This window comes from Thamnophis elegans, chromosome 16 (genome assembly GCF_009769535.1).
Source record: "Thamnophis elegans isolate rThaEle1 chromosome 16, rThaEle1.pri, whole genome shotgun sequence".
Classification (NCBI taxonomy): Eukaryota; Metazoa; Chordata; class Lepidosauria; order Squamata; family Colubridae; genus Thamnophis; species Thamnophis elegans.
In genome coordinates, this window is record NC_045556.1 from 13,635,640 (window position 1) to 13,656,825 (window position 21,186).

The 21,186-nt window shown below is 40.4% G+C and overlaps 1 protein-coding gene across 3 annotated transcripts in view; it reads right to left on the minus strand.

Moving 5' to 3' along the window:
• Nucleotides 1–924: 924 nt before the first annotated feature.
• Nucleotides 925–21,186, minus strand: part of ABHD2 (abhydrolase domain containing 2, acylglycerol lipase) — a 40,515-nt gene continuing 20,253 nt past the window's right edge. For 2 of the 3 annotated variants that reach the window (XM_032232530.1, XM_032232531.1), the window contains exons 5-11: nt 18,612–18,779; nt 16,323–16,506; nt 13,333–13,425; nt 10,970–11,080; nt 9,242–9,311; nt 7,253–7,337; nt 925–6,044 (exon numbers count right to left, since the gene is read on the minus strand). In XM_032232530.1, the coding sequence (XP_032088421.1) occupies nt 5,851–6,044; nt 7,253–7,337; nt 9,242–9,311; nt 10,970–11,080; nt 13,333–13,425; nt 16,323–16,506; nt 18,612–18,779 (905 nt within the window). In that variant the 3' untranslated portion in view covers nt 925–5,850. The remainder of the gene's footprint in view (nt 6,045–7,252; nt 7,338–9,241; nt 9,312–10,969; nt 11,081–13,332; nt 13,426–16,322; nt 16,507–18,611; nt 18,780–21,186) is intronic. The other variant, XM_032232533.1, reaches the window with a different exon arrangement.

A 21,186-nucleotide genomic window follows, 5' to 3' on the forward strand; every position in this document is an offset into this window, starting at 1 on the left:
TTGAACAGAGAGTTATTATTTGCAGTTACAGTAAGTATCGGAAATAACACCAATGAATTTGGCTGTGCCACCCAATAACAATTCTGCCTGTTTGTTTGTTTTGGTAGTTTGACCTCTGGGGGAAAATAAGACATAGAGGAAATCAAAATTCCAAGTTTACTTATTCCTGTCCACGTAAAGATAAATGATGAGACACCATCCTATTTGCGAACTCAGTTAATGTCTTTATTTTTTTAAGCAAAGAAATTCCATTGAATCAAATAACAAAATTACTGTTCTGCAATAGCTTTGATTGATCACACACAGAACAAAAAAAGAAAGAAATATATCAAGGACACACTTTTCTAAACTGGAAAGATTAGCAGATTTAGAAAAAAATTGCATTGCTAGTTGCAACATGTCATCCCGCAGACAACAGGTAGCGAGGATCACGCGCGCGCGCACACACACACACAAACACACACACAAATTCCCCAGGGCAGCATTTTTATATTTCCAAAAAGAATTTGGGATTGTGGAAGTAAGGGGTTCCCAAAATAGGTCTTGGAATCCAAAAATAAATCAGAATCGAAGTCCAACAGCTTTTTTTTTTAAAGGGGGGGGGAGGCAAAAACGGTCAACTTACTCCAATAAGGCAGCTGCAGTGACACAAATGAAAAACAGCACAGGTGCAGGTCTAGCTTCCTGAGGTGTTGGGTCCCTCTATTGCAATATTTCTCAACCTTAGTGACTTTAAGTCTTGTGGACTTCAATTCCCAGAATGCTGGCTGGGGGATTCTGGGAGTTGAAGTCCACAGGACTTAAAGTCGCCAAGGTTGAGAAACACTGACCTATTAGGACATGTTCCAAGAGGAAAAGAAGAGGGGGGGAAATAGCATAATAAATCAGGATTTCCCCTCTTTAAAAATTGTGCTTTTTTTTTTAAAAAAAAAGGAGAACAGATTTCCCAAAACGCCTACATGGATTTGCTATCAAACGCAACCCATTCTAAACAGCTGGAATGACGCTAGCTTGTAAGGCCAGAAAATTAAAAGTACGGATACAACCCCTTTAGTGGGTTAATTTCTCATATGTTTCAAGCAATGTTATGACTTTCTACTCTTGATATGAAACTGGACCTCTCTGGATAATGGCACGATTGTTTGTACAAGCCCAGATGTTTTACTGGATACAACATCAAAACAAAAGCAACATAAACGCCGTGCCCTCAAAGACAAGGGGTTTTTTTGTCCACAGTTCAGGAATCTTGAAGGGTGGGGGGAGGGAATAGTTGTGTTCCACTAAGACTGGAATCAAGTAAAGCTGCTGGGACTTTAGTGGTCCTAGGACCCAAGGATCTGAAAAGGAAATAAAAGCAACATATCCTCCGGTAGACAAAAGAGGAAAAAAAGGAAGGGGGATGGCAATTCTCCATTCCAGCTTAGCCAAATGCTGCCCGTGTGGGCTTGTGCCCTTGAATGAAACCAGCAGAAAGAACAGAACATTTAAAATGGAATACAACATAGTTCTCTAAGGAGATTCTTCCCCAGCTCCCCAGTTGATTTATTTTTATTTCACCATGAATTTCATCAAGGACACTTCAAGGAAAAGAAAAGAGACAGACTTAATCAAATTAATTCCAGGCAGAAACACATATAGCACAAAAGGTAGTTTTGCAAAGAACAAAGAAGGCGAAGAGCTCCCATTCCAGCCCAAGCGCTGGATGAGAATCTTTTCCTTTTTAAAGCGAGCAAAAAATTCTCCCTTTTCAACGGTTGCTCTAACCAGCAACCAAGCTGCCTTTTGCTCTTGATTAAAAATATCTGCAGGAAGTGAAGTTAGGTTTGCTATTAAGACCATCATGTTAACATATGCGAAAGAAACAGAAGGCGGGAGGAGAAAAAAAAATACAATATGCACCCCTTGAATTGTCTTTTTTTTTTTTGATTATCACTACTACTACTGCCTGGGTATTCATTCCGATTGGAAGTCAAGCTGCCTTGTTGAGGTATTTTCCTATGATAAAAATCCCCACCCAGGGACTGGAAGCTCCATTCTTGAACATCTAAAGGGAGTGAACAATAACTGAGCTCACATCATTCTAACAATGCAATCTAAGCAAAAAAAACCCGCTCTCGTGTTTTGGTCTCTCTCTGTGTGAGACAGTTTGGGACGTGTGCTTTTAAACAATGTTTTCCTTTTTTTAATTTGACACACGTACGCACATCAAGCAGGTATCTAGGACTAATAGATTATATATGGAGTAGGTTGTGTGATCCTGGGGAACCAGGATCACATACGCCTTTAGATCAGAAATTCGGAATATCAGAAATAGGCAATGTTTCTGGAGCCAAGCAGGCACTGATCTAGCTGCTATGGGAATAGCAGTGCCATCCCTGGAAGGATGGGGCCATAATTTTCAGCCCTGGTTAAAAAAACCAACAACAATATACAGATGAAGCTACCAGAGACTAAATGCACCAATGTTACAGTACTTATTTTAAAGACGGCAGAGATAATGTGGCTGAATTTCAGCAATTGTTAAATGGAAAAGGAATGGAAGCTGAAATACAGTCTTATTAGTTGGCTACTCCTTTCTTTTTTTTTACATGTAGACCTAAGGAACACTTGTAAAGTAGCATGTACTTGGGAAATGCTCATTTGACCCATCACAAGGCTAACTTTAACGCAAAGACAAGCTGCCAAGACATTAATTCTAGCACAAAGGTTGCCACGGAAGAATTGGCTTCTATCTTTTGGTCAACTGGCAAAGTTGACACAAGATGAACCCTTGGGCTGCAACAGCTCATTTGGGGGTGGGGTGGGGTGGCTCATACAATTCTCAACACCGCATCCTTCATTAAAAGGGGGAATACGACGGGCTCACCCCAAAACATATCAGCAGTAATGTCTCCAGTATGAAAATAAAAAATCTTCAGAGGAACCACCACCAAATTCCGAAAATGCAAAGCAAAGAAATTCCCTCAAAAAAGATCTTGTCCAGAGATTTCCTTTTAACTGGGTTTAAGATAGATGGTGGAAAAACAAAACCTGATTTGTTTCCAAGAACTTTCAAGCAATATTCTGTTTCACTAAAATAAAAAAGGAGGTTTAATGTCACCTAGATATATAAATTGGCAACTATCTTTTGTTGGTCAATTTCTCATCATTCCAGAATTCCTTACATAATTATTTTTGGAAGGAAGGGGGAGGAGAGGGGTTTAGAATTGAATTTACCATGATTTAATATGGTGTTTTTTTTCATTGATGCAGCAGAAAAGATCAAATTTGTGACTTAAAAGACATTTCACTGACTGTGTGACTTATTAAAAAGTTTTGATTTTCCTGATAACAGCTGGGACATGTAAAGAGTCTTATTACATTTACAGTACGGAGCAAGCAAAAATTATTTTCCAAAGGGCTGAATAGTTCTAAATGTATTTAAGTCATGAAAGCAATCCTCATTGAAATTGCTACATTACACAACTGCACAACCTTGCAACCAAAATTTAAACAAGGAAGGATTAAATTTCTTGTCTTATTGCACACAAAATCTGCACCTGGTTAAAAAGAAAGATAAAGGCAAACTCTACTCTCACAGTCTCTTCAGCATAAAAGCTAGTAAATGCCTTTATTTGCAAGGAATTTTATAATTTTAATCCACAGCAATTATTTTATCAACTGATGCTCCTTCAGGGTTGTTGAAATATATTATTCCCAGCCATTAAGGTAAAGATATTAGGAACTGACTTAGAAAAAGCCTAACTTTATTACATTTATTTTAAATAAAGTTATTAGCCTGAAGACGGAAATGATGAGAAATAATGTCAGGCTCTTAGAGTCTGCTTTTTAATATATCTTTCAGTTGATGAAAAATAAATCATGTTCATTCCTATTTTATATATTGCAGCAAAGAAAACAATTCAAACCAGCGGTGGTGGTGGGGTTGTTACTTAAATGGAAATAAGCATTTGAGATCATTAAAATGTTCTTCTGAAGCTAAAATCATATGCTTATCTTGGATTTGGTTTCCAGGAAAGTAGCAAGAAATGCTTTAAGAAAGCAAATTTAGAAGACTGATAAGCAACCATGAGGTTGGAGGAGGGGGAGAAACTTAATTTTTTAAAAATATGTGGCCAATGCTTCCTATGTGAGAGCAAAATAGAATCGGAATTCATTTATTACGCTTAAGTCACAGAGTCTGTTGAACAGGTCAAGAATGCCTTCAGCACTTTGATTCCTGATGCGAGAACCCTCTGATACAGGCAATTATTGCTCAATTAAAAAAAAAAAAACAAGAAAGAAATCATCACAGACATAAGTTACACTTTTTAGAATCTCAAAACTGACGGGGAAGATACCCCATACACCTATTTTCAAGAAAGACTTCCTAACAAGCTTTTAAAAAACAAAATAAAACAATGCTGGTTATAAGTAAAGTGTCCAGGCAGCAAAAATAAAAGGTAAAAGCAATAAAGTGCTAACTATTATAGGGATTATAATGCAGGGGGAATGACTCTTCAAATGTAAACTGAAATATGCCGTAAGGAAGGAACACCGAACCGACAGTTCAAAACCAAACTGCAGTTGAAAAATAGCCTAATCGCAACGTTTCACTGTCTTAAGTAATCCAGACTTCCGAATGGGTGTGTCTGTGTGTATATCTGAATAAAGATGTGGCTTTTTTTTCCACGCTCGGATTGCTCAGTACTAAAATCTGTTTCTCTACCCTCCAGCAGCAAAAATCCTGCTTCTCCACAGTATCTGCATTATTGCATCTCGCCCCAAATTGCCAATCTCAGTTTGATGTCACTAAGCTAAAAATTCAAATGAGCACCTTTGGACACGGGGAATTGCAGAAGCCACTAATAGTTAAGGCATACAGTACATTAAAAAAAAAGAATCTACCTCTTTAAACCAAGACAATTGTGGCTTTCAAAATCTTACTGCACTGCTCTAGTAGTATGCTGGGGAGGCGAAAAGAATTTGGATATTTTATTTTCTCCATCCTTCGCATATGAAAATTCTCTAAAAGAAAAAAACAACAGACAACTTTACAGACTTTTGATGGTCACTGGTTTTTCACTTACAGACAGTATTAAAAGGCCTGGGTTAGGAGCACTCATGACTTTTTTTTAAATCTCAAAATAGAATGCCTTGTTTTGGAAAAGGCAACGGTCAAAAGGCTACTTGTTTGAGTTTCCCAAGGCTTCCTACATGGAGAGCCCCACTGAGGGAGAGCAAAGCATGTGATTGAATGCACTCAAGTCAGGAATTCTGGGATTATCCAAACGTTTTTCAAAGCCATCGAAAACCCTTGAAATGCATTAAACATCGAAGAGTGAGGTTCCTCCTCCCTCGAGGGGGCGGGTGGGCGAGATCCCTGGAGATTCAAAATCCCCCATCTTCTCCCCTGCTTTGCAAACGGCTGCACCGATGGGCCCCCCGCAGAGATGATTCTATCGGTTTCTTCCGCAGATATAGAAAGTTTTCCCTTTCCTTAAGGTGGCAACGAGGTGAAACATAACCACAGAGAAAGTACACTTCTATCTCGCTAGGCAAAGTTTTGCAAAAACAACAACCAGACGAGGTTACTCTTGTTTTCTTGGAACAGTGAAAAGTGTAAGCGTTGGAACATCTCGCGTCTCTCAAGAGACCGGACGGGTTTTGTCCTTGCGTTGCCTGCCAGCCTGCTCCCAAACTGTTCCAAACAGCAACACCTTGTGTTCTACCTCTATTTTGGCATGAAACACAGCGGTCAAATGCCTACATTGAAGATGGCCAGGTTTGGCCTGGGAAAAAGCAGGAAGGAAGGAAGGAAGAAGATGAGAACTAAGTCGGAAACAACCTGGAAAAGTCTTTGGGATTGTTTTATTCTTGGCCGGATGATTGTTCCGTATCTGAGCAATGAGATTTATTCTTCTCCCACTGGCAGATGGCATCTGCGTATTGCACCACAAGCTTATCCATCCAAGTGAGGGGCTCAGGGAAAAGGACTGAGCCCTCAAAGAATCCCAGGTGGCCCCCGTGCAAGGGTAAAACAAACATGACGTTCTCCTGTTTTTCTGAAAAGAGGAAAAAAAAGAAATGAAGTTTAGAAGGCAATCCCCACTCGCTTGGGACTTTGCCGAAGTCTGTTTCCCAAGGTTTTGATGTTTTCTCCGCCAGGTTTATAGGCAGCCACAAATGATACCAACAGCAGTCGTCATATCCTGATAAAAAAACCCAGTTTCGGTCAAAATGAAAGCCAGGAAATGATAGAAATCAAGTCCACTTTTGGTATCTCCAACTGATGTTTCTATCCCCCCACATATTGGATTTAACACTATCAACTCTTTTCTTCCACTGCAAAGTGGGGTGGGCATCCTGCACAGCAAACTGTAATGTGTGAAAAACTCATGGACATTTTTTATCCCATGTTATCGCCTTTTGGCCAAAGCTGTGAAAAGAAGCCACAGCCTGCTTCCATGTGACCCAAAGACCTACAGGTAATCCTTGACTTACAACAATTTGCTTAGCAATCATTTTAAGTTACAACGGCACAGGGGGAGGGGGGAAGCGATGTATGGCACTTCTGACCGTTGCAACATCCTGTGGCCACGTGATCAAAATTCAGACACTTGGTGCCTGGTGTATATTGATGGTGATTGCATCATCATGTGATCAGGGGGGTATCACATGGTCCCCTTTTGCATCCTTCTGACTAACAAAGTCAATGGGGAAGCCAGGTTCACCGTACAACATGTTACTAACTTAACAACTGCAGTAATTAACTTAACAACTGTGGCAGGGAAGGCCGTAAAATGCGGTAAAGCTCATTTAACAACTGTCTCGCTTTAACAACAGAAATTCTGGGTCTCGATTGTGGTTGTAAGTCGAGGACTGCCTTTATTTTGTAGGGCATTACTGTGAATCAAATTAGTGTTATGGTGACTCTGAGGTGGAGCTCTCGCCTCACCATCAGGGGGCTGTGAGTTTGATCCTAGGAAGAGGCAGATATTTCTCTCTCCAGGCACACTGAAAATATATCTCCTGAATATAACTCCGCATTGGCAACAGGAATGGCATCCGGCCAGTAATCACACAGCTCCATTGCGGTTGCCCAGACTCCACCCCACAAGGGATTATGGAGTCATTAAAAGAGGATGATGATGATGACTGTAAATCGAATCCAAAGAGAAGTGAGAGGGCTGTGCTCATTTTGACACATTGGGATATATTCTACATTCTGCTAGGGTTGGAAAGAAAAGTTCAAGCAAAGGCTAGGCCTTACCTGAGAGGGCTCTTGGGATTGATAAGAGGCTATCATGAACCAAAGGGTCATCAGCAGCATTAACCAGCAAGAGGGGAACAAAGATCTGAAGACAAAAAAGAGCAAGATGTGGGTTTTGACTGATTGGTTTCATTAAAAAGCATGCATCCTGCTCATAATGTCCCAATGGAGGGCCATCACTTAGGGAGACCTGAACATGCAGAAACTCACATCCTGTTAACAACGTTGACTTAAGAGAACCAGGATATTTTGTTGAAAACTACCGTATTTTTCGGAGTATAAGATGCACCAAGATTTTGAAGAGGCAAATTTTTAAAAAATGTTTTTGCACTCTGCAGACCTCCAAAAAATGGCCCGTTTTTTTGCGGAAACGGGCCCGTTTTTTGTCAAAAAAAAAAAAAAAAAAGGGGGCATGCATAGCCTTTAGGAGCTTTGCAGAGTGTTCCTGGGGGCTGGGGGGGGGGAATGAGCAAAAAACATCCCATGTTTTGCTTATTTTCGCCCTCCCCAGCCCCCAGGAGCATTCTGGAAACCTCTTATGGAGGCAAAAAAATGCTGTATTCAGTGTATAAGATGCACCCAGATTTTTACCCTGTTTTGTGAGGGAAAAGGGTGCGTCTTATACTCCAAAAAACACGGTAAGTCATGGATTAAGAATACAATTCAGCCTGTATTTGTCCCAATGTTTTAGTTAGTGCTTCGGTAAGAATGCTTAAATGTTATACTACTGCTAATTATTATTAGTATAACAATTATCTAATTCTTTAGATAATCTATGAGATTATCTAAAGACATCATGAGATGATTTCTACTGTATGTGCGACTGGTCGAATTTTCTGAAGAGGAAAGAATACAATTCTAGGTCACTTCTGCTGTTCATTTAAATGGCATTTATTTATCTATTAAATTTATTTGCTGCCCGACTCGTTTCAAGTGACTCTGGGCGGCTTATAGTATAACAAGCATGAAAAAACATTAGAAATATTCCCTGAGCTGTCAATGAAAAGCTTTTAGGAACAGACCCTAAGGTATTCAACCAAGGCGAGGGAAAGGGAGACTTATATCCAAAATTATATCTAATCTAATTCACAAATACATCCTCGTGGTGTTCCCATTCTTACACAAGTTTCCCCCCCGCCTTGAGAAGGGATGGGGGAGATCACATGAAACAGCCAATTAATAGTCATACTTGATGTGAATGAACTGCAATATTACTAAGTATTACAGAATTAAGGAGAAACTTCCTAAGAGTGAAGACAATTAACCAGTGGAACAGCTTGCCTTCAGAAATCATGGGCGCTCCATCACTGGATGTTTTTAAGAGTAGACTGGATGGTCACTTCTCTGAAGTGGAATAAGTTCTCCTGCTTGAGTAGGGGGATAGACTAGAAGACCTCCAAGATCCCTTCCAGTTGATTCTTATTCTTATTCCTGTTCTGTTTTGTTCTGTTCTACTCTACTCTATCCCTATCCGTATCCCTATCCCATTCCCTATCCTATCTTACCCTGTCCTATCCTATTTGACTTTAATGTTTTCCAGGGACAACTACTTGCTAATATACCATCATGAGGGTCAGAGAAAATAGGCAGGAATTTGTGCTGAACAATTTCATATGAATTACTCAGATGTTTGAATCAGGATATGAAAAGAATAAACCCAATCAAATTTATTTCCAGTTCCAAAATTTCCTTGCTGCTTTCTATTTTCATTACCTTACTCTACCATAAAAAATGTCACCATATACTTCCCACGAAACATGTAACTTTTTAAGGCGACCCTGTAAAATCCTCCCTAGAATTATCCTAGCACCTGTATTAAACGCTTGGTCAAATATCCCCCTGCATCTTTTCTTAAATGCATTGAAGCTGCACTCCATCTTCTACTCCAAGACAAAATGACCTCTCCCCCCCACTCCCTATTTTTTTCTTTTCACTTTAAACCGCAGAACCAAAGCGATAAATATTCAGTACATGTTATGATAAACTTACTTTGTGCAAGTAATGCAGACAACTCTCTTGTTCATAATATTCTCTCAGGGAGCCATAACCATGAAATTTTCTAAGACCAGGAAAGAAAAGGAAACACAAGCATGAGAAAGATTTAGTGAATTATAATTGAATCACTGATAGGGGTGGGGAAGAGAGATATTTTTTTTAAAGCACTGGGAAACTATAAATTCTTAGGCAGAAAATCAGCTCAAGGAATATCAGCCAGTCACTCTCTAGAACCATGATGGCGAACCTGTGGCAAGCGTGACAGAGGTGGCATGCAGAGACCTCTCTGTGGGCACATGTGCCATCGCCAGCTGCTCTTTTGGTTATCGACATGTGCACCAACCAGCTGGACTTCACAAGTGCCTGAAAACAGCCCCCAAAACAGCGTGTTTTTCAGGCCGTTTTCAGGCCATTTGGGGGGCATTTTCAGGTTAAAAATGCCCTGAAAAAGGGCCCCCAAACCAGCAAAAAATACAGGCATGCGCGGGCTGGCCAGCTAGTCTTCAGATTTCTGGTGCTCCGGTGTGCGTGCTCACATGCATGCATGTTCTGGTTTGGGCAGTCACTGCCAAAAAGATTCTTCAACCCTGCTCTAGAAAATGCTCAGCAAGTTCTGGCAAACCACTTCTGAAAACTTTGCCAAGAAAACTGTCAGGACGTGTTCCAGGTAGTCTCCAGTAGTCAAAACCCGATATGAAGGGATAGATGGATCATTTTAAATAATCTCTCCTAATACATTAAAAAAACATTTCTGTTGAATCAGATCTGCCTAGATAAATTAATCCTGATTAGAATGCCAGTTGCTCCTAAAATGCTCTACGTTGAATAAATCTGTTTCAGGGTTATAAAAGATGAGGCTCAAGTGGACCATCTTCTAACTGAAAAGGAAGAATTCCTAAAAGTTGGACTTCTTTTTTTCTAGTGCATTTAAAGAAGTCTGTTGCTTAACTGATTAAAAAGGTCCTATCATAATGATGGCATTTTAGTTCTGTATGACTTGTAAATAACTCATTTGTCAATGCTTTCCTCACTATATTTATAACATCCATAACACCAAGTAAACTTTGAAAGCAGGGGTTCTTTCAAAATAGTGCCATGCTTGGCATAAATAAAACTGTACACCAACAGGTGTTTAAAAGCATCCAACATTATTACAAGAGTGAATAAATCCTGAATTAACACATAGTACTAGCACTTAAGACTTATATACAGCTTTACAGCCCTCTCTAAGAGGTTTACAGAATCAGCCTCTTGCCTCTAACAATCTGAGTCCTCATTCTACCCACCTCGGAAGGATGGAAGGCTGAGTCAACCTTGAGCGTGGTGAGACTTGAACTGCCAAATTGCAGTCAGCCGGCAGTCAGCAGAAGTAGCCTGCAGTGCTGCACTCTAACCACTGCGCCACCGTGGCTCCTAGCACACTTTTCTAGCAAAAACCTGAAGTTACAGAAATGCAGCAAAATCTTAACTTTACAGCTTAATCATTCTACTCAGCCTTCACTTACTAACTTCACTTAGACACAATATTTCTATTGATAGCATCCCAAGAGCCATAGTTAAAAAACAAAAATCATCCTGCACCAAGTGCAACTTCAAATGAATCCCAATAAAGGGTGGCTGAAATTAAAGCATAGTCATAGGAACTGGAAACTTGATTTCCAGAAATCATGATCATGGACACATTTATGTAGAAAACGTCAAGAACACGATTTTCTTACGTACCTCATAATGCTGTCATCAATCTGCATGAGAGACGTTGCTGTATGAAGTCTGCTTAGATCGGTTTCCATTAAAGTCTGTACCTTTCTCGAAGATTCACTAAACAAAGCTTGTCTAAAATACATAGGGGAGAAAAAAGCTGTTATGCCCATCACAGGCATCAGAGGGATAACAGTATTTGCTAACTCTTGATGTCATCATTATCTGAAAAATGGTTTTATAGATAGCAATAGGACTTAGATAGCAATTTCAAAATTGTAAACAGAAAGGAAGGAAGGAAGGAAGGAAGGAAGGAAGGAAGGAAGGAAGGAAGGAAGGAACATAGTCACTGAGTTCTACATGCATTTAACAAAATCAAATCTATAAACGAAAACAACTGAACTTTGTCAGATAAGTTTTGGAATATGGAAAAATGAACACAGTTGAGCATGCCTTTTTAAAAAAGTTAAGTTTTGTTTTACCATACAAAGCTTTATTTAAAATATGTTAATTTTTTCATTTATTTTTTTTTCCATTTAAATTTCATTTATTTTTCATAATTTTTTTCATTTTATTAATTTTTTGCCAAAGAATTGAGGCCTTTGAACTCTGGTGCTGGAGAAGATTCCTGCAAGTCTCTTGGACTGCAAGGCGATCAAACCGGTCAGTCCTAGAGGAGATCAATCCTGACTCCTCTTTAGAAGGCCAGATCCTGAAGATGAAACTCAAGTCCTTTGGCTACCTAATGAGAAGGAAGGACTCCCTGGAGAAGAGCCTAATGCTGGGAAAGATTGAAGGCAAAAGAAGGGGATGACAGAGATTGAGGTGGCTGGATGGAGTCACTGAAGCAGTCGGCCTGAGCTTAAATGGACTCCAGAGGATGGTAGAGGTCAGGAAGGCCTGGAGGAACATTGTCCATGGGGTCGTGATGGGTGGGACACGACTTTATAACTAACAACAACTTTTTTTTTCATAGGCAACAATGGGTCATTTTACAGAGAGATTTTGCGATACAAATAATAAGGCATCAGGCTGGACTGATAGATAGCCTTAGTGTGATCAATTACACACAATGACAGCGATATGACAGTGCTGATCAATCAAATAATTCACTTGGAATAGTTACTTCAACATATGTTGTTCACCAGAGAAATCTGGCTTGATACATTAGAGGGTAGAGACCATTAGCGATCTGACTGTGAAGGAAATAAAAGAGCTGGGAACAAAAGGAGGACTGTGGGCCATATGTGTGAGCTTTGTTCTGTACTTGTAGAGCACAAAACATTTGGGGAAATTTGGCTTCGGGGGCTGCACGACAGCACAAAAGATCTATTATGGAGACAAAATGTTTTTGGCAGATTAACAAGATATCCTTCAGATTTGCGAAGGGTTGCTAGTACTTAAGACCGGGGACTCTTTTAAAAGAGGGAGATTAAAATATCTCGCAGTTGTCAAAATGTTTGGATATCTGGGACAAATTAAGTAGATTCAATACCCTGTAAACCATAAGAGACTCTGAATGCCCTAAAGCAGTGTTTCTCAACCTTGACGACTTTAAGTCCTGTGGACTTCAACTCCCAGAATTCCCTAGCCAGCTATGCTGGCTGGGGGATTCTGGGAGTTGAAGTCCACGGGACTTAAAGTCGCCAAGGTTGAGAAACACTGCCCTAAAGATTTTCCTTCCCCCTGTTCCTTGCCACGAAAGCCTTGAGGGGGGAATCACTGTAGCCATTACAACTATTCGTATTCCATATAGGTTGCCGCTCTGAAAATATGCCAAAAGTATTTTTTTTTTTAAAAAAAAATCTATCTTCCAGTCTCTGGTCATAACAGACAATTTCTTAAGCTAAATGCCCTAGTTTTCATCCAGATGAATCGAGTGAATAATCTATCCAACCTGATTAACTAACTTTGCTTGGGGCAGTAAAAACTGCAATCCACCCAACACAAATATGCGGTACATTAAGACTTGTTGAGAGCAAAACAGATATGTACCTGTCAATGACTTCTTCAGCTTTAACCTCAATAATACACGGACAAACAATAGATACAAACTCAAGGTGAACCGCTCCAAACTCCATTGCAGAAAATACGACTTCAGCAACAGAGAGGTCAACGCCTGGAATGCTCTACCTGACTCCGTTGTTACATCCTCAAATCATCCTCATCATCACCCCCACAGTTTCAACCTTAAACTGTCTACTGTGGATCTCACCATAAAAGGGCGTGCATAAGCGCACCAGCGTGCCTTTTGTCCCTGTCCTACTGTCCCCATTTATTTGTATTCATTTCCTTGTTCATGTCCATCTTTATACTTATGCCTGATATCTTGTACATGTTTGACAAACTAAATAAATAAAATAAAATAAATAAAAATATTCCTGTACCTGTGAGACAAGATGATTTTCTTCAGGTTGTCTGCCATGAGGAAATTGTAAAATCTCCGGCACTGATCCCATTGCATGAAGGTTTCCTGTGCCCTAACAAGGATAGAGGGGAAAATAAAAATAAAACCAATTTATGACAGTTTTTGTCAGGTTATGGTGACAAGAGGCTGACTTTGCTCCTTTATTTTTTTTCTTGGAGACCACCAAGTAGTCCTCATCTTATGACTGGTTGCTTAGCGACCATTTGAAGTTATGACTTACCTGAAAAAGGGGAGGCACAACCCAATTCTGAAGTTATGACTGTCACCACCACCCCCTATGATCATGTGACGGAACCTCTGGCACTCAAGAACATGGCTGCACTGATGGCCATTTGTAGTATCCTGCAATCACATGATTGCATTTCGGTACAGTTTTGCTGAAAATCGGCACTTCTGATTCTGGGCAAACCCAGATTTAGTGAACAATGTGGTGCTCCTTTAATAACGAGGGAAGTGTTTCTCAACCTTGGCAATTTTAAGATGAGCAGACTTCAACTCCCAGAATTCTTTGCTGGCTGGGGAATTCTGAGAGTTAAAGTACACCCATCGTAAAAGATGCTACGTTTGAGAAACACTGAACTAGGGCATTTGTTTTATGACTCTGCTTAACGACAGCTGCAAAAAAAGTTTTATGATGGAAATGACATGCAGCTGTAATTGGCAATCTCCATTAAGAGTCGTATGTTGAGGATTAACTATGGCTCCAACAACTTAGGCAATGGCACGGAGAAGTGCTATTAAAAAGTCAACCATTAGAGGGAACAAAACCCTCAAAAACAGCTGCCAACAACTTGCAAAAGAAAAATTCACGAAAAGAGTGTATGGTTTCCTATGTTGTCTCAAAGGGTCATTTCTAAAATCAGTTAAATGATCAGACGTTGCAAAAGCTGGCAAAGTACATACAGATTAACCCAGGATTCTGACTTGAAAGCTTCTTTTAATATTTAGCCAGGTTTGGCAGGGAAAACATTACTTCATTCCTCAGTTCTTAGTTCAAGGAATTTTTTGTGTGTGTTATATTATGGTCTTTCAAACTCCTTGACTGCATACCCATGGAACATGCAACATCATCTTGTCAAGCTGTTTGCAAAAAACAAAGTGTTGGATCCATTTCCTCATTAAGTACAGTATTCCCCCCACTTCCCTCCAGTCCAATTCGACAAGTATGAGGAAGGACGAAATCAGATGTAAAATATAAATCTTGCATCATTCTAATCCTATTGCTTTTAAAGATCTAATCTGGATAAAATTGCTGCCACTTCATAGCCTGAAATATAAAATCTGTAGAAATTAAGAGTCGAACCGAGTTGATACGGCTATGGCTCAATTCTACTGGATAATTAGTGTGCTTTTGGCACTCTAATAAGATCTATCTGTTGTATAGACTTTCAAATATAAAGTCCCTTAATTTTGGCCAGTCTAGCGTTTATTTAGTTAAGATGTAGTTGTAGTATTGGATTTCAATAACATTCTGGGCCAAGTTAGCAATTTTAAAATGGAAATCAAACTTGGAAGAGACTTTTAACCCATGAATTACTTGTGTTGGAATGATAAACCAATACTTGACAGATTAAGATAATTTGTTGCATTCCTTTTAGTGTTGGACTTAACCAAACCAGACTGAAAGATCACATGAGGTTTGTGCCCAAGAAAAATAGAATACTCTACTAAAGAGGTAGTATTTTTCCCCCAGCAACAGATAACTGCTTTTATTCTTTCAGATCTTTTAATTATTTCTATAATTAATTTCCATTATATTTCTATAATAATTTCCTATCTGTAGTATATTGAGGTTGGTTTTTTTTGCCTGATTGCAGTTTTTCCTTTATTGCATTTTACATGAACTTTGGGTTAATTTGTGATGGCGCAGTGGTTAAAATGCAGTACTGCAGGCTAACTCTGCCAACTGCTAACTGCCAGCAGTTTGATCCTGACCAGCTCAAGGTTGACTCAGCCTTCCATCCTGCTGAGGTCAGTAAAATGAGGACCCAGATTGTTGGGGCAATATGTCAACTCTGTAAACTGCTTAGAGAGGGCTGTAAAACACTGTATATAAGACTGAGTGCTATTGCTATTACTGAATATGTTAAGATGATTGATAAATCTTAGAAGTTTAATTAGATAATGCAATTCTAAAAATTCTGAAAGCTTTGGAAAGCCATTATGTTAAGTGGAAGAATTGCAAGCAGAGGTATAATGTTTCAAACATTTTTCTCACTGCTTTTTTTCTTTCATGAAATTCTAATTGCAGAACCACCAGGGCTTCAGATCTGCCTATGTGAAGAATGTCTAGCTGAAATGTTGCCTTCTATTGTCATAATTTCAGAAAAGACAGTACCTTGAAAAAGGACCAGAAAGAGGTATAGGTTGAATACAAGAATCCATATTTCCCCGAAAGTAAGACAGGGTCTTATTTTCTTTTGACTCCCTGAAATAAGCGCTTGGCCTTATTTTCGGGGAGGTCTTATTATTTTTGAGGTGCAGGAAGCGGGGAGCGTGGTCACCTCATGGCTGCTGCTGTGTTGTGCCTTGCTGAGCCTGCTGCTGTTTTTGCAGTGGCCATTAGCATGACCGAAGGGGTGCGGTGGATAGGGTTGTGGGAGTGGTCATTAGGAAAGGGAGTGTGGGGTGCATGGGGCATGTTCCCCCTCCCTTCCCCCTCCAGCCTCGCCTCCTCACCTCGTGTTATTTGTGCAACAAACAACCAGAGGAAATGGCGGGGACCGGCTGCGCATGCATTTAAATATTTTTGGGGAGAGCTTATTTTCAGGGGAGGGCTTATTTAGGGCATATGCTCAAAAGCACAATTGGGCTTATTATCCGGGGAGGTCTTATTTTGGGGAAAACAGGGTATGTAGAAATGGTTTACTTCCTCTGCATTCAGCAAAAGCACTTCGCAACCATATTCACTTCCTGCTCTACTACAACAAAACTCATAAGTCAACTTACCTCAATGCGCTATATCCCTGGCACACACTGACACAGCAGAGCACCTGTTCCTGGTTAGTGTGGGATTCCCCAAGATATTTGCACACTATATTTCCACCCAGGCTGAAGCCAACAACAACAAGGTTGGACTGAGGATATGTCTTCTTGATGTAGGTCACCATAGCAGCAAATTCCCAAGTGCAACCTATGAAACAGTGAAGACAAAGACATGCTGGCTGGTGAATTCTGGGAACTGAAGTCCATAAGTCTTAAAGTTGCCAAGTTGCAAGCGGAACTATAATTTCCCACATTTCTTCAAGACTTCTATACGTTAAAAAATAATCTAATCATAGTTAAGAAATGATGAACATTTTAAGAACCATAAAATAAGAAACAGAGGATTATTACATGTAGTGAAAACCAGACACTATGAATCAGGGGTGGGATTCAGCCGGTTTGGACCAGTTTGGGCGAACCGGTAGTTCCGGTGATCTGTTGGCCCCGCCCACCAGCCCCTGCTTTATTCTGTCCTCTATTTCCTTTGGTTGAAGCCCAGCTTATCGACAGAGCAGAGCGGATTGCTGCATCTCAGCTGTTTTACTCACTGGGGCTGCAGGAAAAGGTAAGATTTAGTGCTGATTTCAAATGCAATGTGTGGGCGTGCAGCGTGTGTTTGCCGTGCGCGAAGCACACGTGCATATGCAAAGCGAATCGGTTGTTACACCGGTTGAATGCCACCACCGCTATGAATAATGATGGTATTCTATTCTCATTGCAGTATAGAGTTTTCAAGTATCAAACCTGAGTATAGTTAAATAAAGCATAGGAGAAATAAAAGATAAGGGTAGAGCGTTACAGTAACATTTTTATTGCTCAATAACACTCCAGAATAATCTCCTGAGGCTGCAGACTGTAATAATAATAATTATTACTTTTTAAAAGTGGTACCAAAGGCTTTTACACTAGAGATTTGAAATACTCATCATAAACAACAGGATACAAGGAATGGCAGGAGCCAACAGGATATCAATGGAAAAACAAATTCTTCCTTTGGTGTTAACTCCTATCTCTTGGGTTTTATGAAGTATCAGCTTGTGCTACTAATCCAAACTACTGTCATTGAAAAACTACTGTATTTTTTGGACTATATGATGCACCTAGCTTTTGGGAAGGAAAACAATTAAAAAAAAACCTGCCTCTACCTCCCAGCATGTATAAGCTGTATAAGACACACAGACATTTTCACTCACTTTTGGGGCGGGAGATGCGTCTTATACTCCAAAAAATATGGTGTGTTTTACTCCCTTTTCTGGCACTATAGGTCAAGCTAAAGAAACTGATATTACAGCATTGCATGTATATTCTTAGGAGAAAATGTCAGTTGGTCTTCTCTCTGTCTTTTCTCTTCGGGCAGATAAAAACATGCACATGTTGAAAAAGGTCTTTTTTCATTGAATTACCCTTCTGTCATATTTGTTTTTCCTTAGAAGGATTGAACAACATGTTTATCTTTTCTAACAGACCACAATCCTGGTTGGGCTCACATGATGAGACAAAGCCAAGCCAAGCTCATTAGGTTACTGTAAAAGTAACCTAATTACAGTAAAAATGTGACCTGAGTCATTTCAAATTTTACTGATCTGTCATTTTGTAGGGTGTTTCCTCCCCCGGATTTCCTTAGATGGCCGGATTTGGTTTCCCAAAGGTTCTGTTTTTCTCTGTCCCTTCCTTCCCTTGAAATGCCCAGGTCTCTGATTCAGTCCCTGTTGTTTGGGCCACCGTCCATCCAGCGATACTGAATATTGAGTTGTATGGGCTATGGAATCTGTTTTAATGGCTGTCAAAAAACGGGTGCGGAGGCTCTTGGCGGATGGTGTGGCCCCCAAAGCAGACGTCCCACACTCCAAGGAATGGAGTGTAGTGGGACAGCTAAAATGACCCCCCCCCCCGGGACAAAAAAGCACTGGGAGACTGGCTGCTTTCTGCCCCAAAGAACGTTGATAGGTTGCAGTTCCAACAACCATTGCTTTGCCTTGACCAGTCTTGGAAAATGTTTAATTTTTCTTTTCTTCTTTCTTCTGTACAAATGTTAATATTGGCTTCCGGTTTCCAAACTTCCAGTGTAACTTAAGAACCAAACTTTTTCATTTCTTTGCTACGAAAGCAAATAAAAGGGGCGTTGGAGATAGGGGGAGGTGGAGAAGAAAGTTTACTGATCAAATCAGACCCACCCATACCTTTGATACTAGGGACACAGGGCATGCTAGGGACTAACACTAACAGAAGATGGAAGAGTGAGCCAATATTTACCATAAGTGAACATGCGTGGCGAAGTCAGTTCAATACTTGGGAGGGCTCCAAGGTGATTTAACACAGCGCATCGGTAGCCCTTCTTTTGAGCATAGTCAACAAAGGTTCTGATATACTGCTTCTCACTGTGATTAGCTATTCCAGGGCAGATGACCATTGTGATATCTTCTGGAGAATAAAAACATGGGAGAAATTGGATATGGAAGATGCAAAATGACATTTAATTCGCTAATTTTAGTCTATGGAGACTAATTTTAGAACAAAGCAATTTTTACATCCTCTCTCTCTCTCTCTCTCTCTCTCACACACACACACACACACACACTCACTTTTGCTCAGAATGTGGTAATTTATTATGTTACAGTACAACACAGAGAAAAGACACCCAACATCCATTATGCAACGTCAGTTTGTTTACCCAAGCTCTTTAAAACGACCCAGAATTTATTTTGACAAGTTACTGCAAGCATAGTTGAAAACAACTTCTCCAATTAGCAGTCACTGACTAAGACAACTTCTCTAAATGGTACTAGCTGTTAAAATTCCAGAACGAACTTGTTTTTTTAAATCCCCTGTCTTTATTTATCTTATAGCCAGGTTCATTAGGCTTTTTAAAATTAATTTCCACACCCTGCCCTATAATGTTTGTCCTCTTTTCATCAGAAAGGCTTTTTAAAAAAAGCATTCTTAATTTGACGCCTGTCAAATGACACTGGCTCTGTTAGCACAGAATTCCCCCATTACACCCGAGAAGCTTCAAATTGAGGTGGTGGTCTTAAAACAGCTCAGAATAAGCTGCAGAGATAAGCTTCTTCCTTCTAAACCTCTTAGGAGTGATGCTGGTGTTACTTAAACCTCATGACATTTTCCTCTTCTCAAGACTATTTTATTGTGGCCTGCCAGCAGCCAGCAAAGCTGGCAGCAGATTCGGGCAGTGAGGAAGTTGGGGAGGAACATGGACCAGTCCTGAAGTCTGGGGAAGGCTCTGATGAGGGCTCAGAGGCAGGGCGGGGGCGAGAGCCATATGCCAGTTATCAGCTGCCTTCAGAGTCAGACATCAGTGAAGCAGACAAAAAGCTGGAGTCCGTTCCCAGGGTGCACATGCACAGAGTTGCCAGACGAAGGGAACAGCTAAAGAACAGGGATCGACTTGGGAATAAGGCCACAGGTGGCTCGTGACTCTACGAAACTCCTTGCCAAATTTTGCAGATATCAGCCTAGCAGCTCTCCAAGCCAGATAAGGTCTGTGACTGTAAAGCCTCTCTTGAAAGACTTTGCTGGATATGAATGAGCAGAATTCACAGTCAATTAATAAAAGTTTTTTTTTTTTGTCGGGACAAGGAGTTTGCTTCATGCTTTCGGGAAGCCTAGGAACATATTCTTTAGTAGACGGAGAAAGAAGATTGGATGAGAAGGGATTTGTTTTTGGTCTGTATTTTTCACGTCTGTGTAACAAATGGAAAGTAAGGCATCCTTTGGGGGAAGACCAAATCATACTTCCTAAGCAATAATTAAGCTATGGTTAGGAGCACAGTGTTACCTTTTAAAGCATCTTGCTGTTCAAACGTTCGGCTGCAGTGGGAAACAATAACTAGGCATATGTTGTTCTGGCAAAAGGAATACACGGGGGAGAAGGATATCTTAAGACATTTGGTAGAAGTTTCCAATACACCTGGATACTTCAAACCCAGTGGAGTGCTTCAATGGACAACTTCAAGTATATGATTAGGGTAGATTCTCTCAAGCAAACAAAATAGGTTTCAGATTTAATTAAGCTTCTCTCACCCCGGGGAGGAAAAAAATCCCAGCCTTTACAGTCTATTTAACAGACTTTCACCTCAAGCATTATTGATTTATTAATAGGTAGTGTTCTGACCTAGGCTTCCCGAGAGCATGAAGCAAACTTCTTGTCCCGACAAAACCCCCTTTTATTAATTTATTCATTTATTAATTCCTCTCATTCACATCCAGCAAAGTCTTTCAAGGGAGGATTTACAGTCACAGACCTTATCTGGCTTGGAGAGCTGACAGGCCGATATCTGCAAAACTTGGCAAGGAGTCTGGGAGAGTCACGAACCAATTAAGTGAACTAATTGTCTCCTGCAAACTCCACTCCCCTTTCACTCCCCTTTTATTTCCTCTGGGAGAGGCAATTCATCGTCTGGCCTTTCTACCAAGTCAACTCCTGTTCTTTAGCTGTTCCCTTCGTCTGGCAAATCTGTGCATGCACATATTAGAAACAGGCTTCAACTGTTCTTCTGCCTCACTGATGCCTGACTCTGAAGGCAGCTGATAACTGGCATATGGCTCTGGCCCCCTCTCTGCCTCTGACCCAGAGCCCTCATCAGAGCCTTCCCCAGACTCCAGGACTGGCCCACATCCCTCCCCAACCTCCCCACTGTCCAAATCGGCTGTCAGATCTGCTGGCCGCTGCCGGGCCACAACAGGTAGTCCTCAAGTTACAGCCACCATTGAGCCCAAATTTTCTGCTGTAAAGCGAGACATTTGTTATGTGTGTTTTGCCTCATTCTTGCCACATCTGTTAAGGGAATCCCTGCAGCTGATAAGTTAGTAA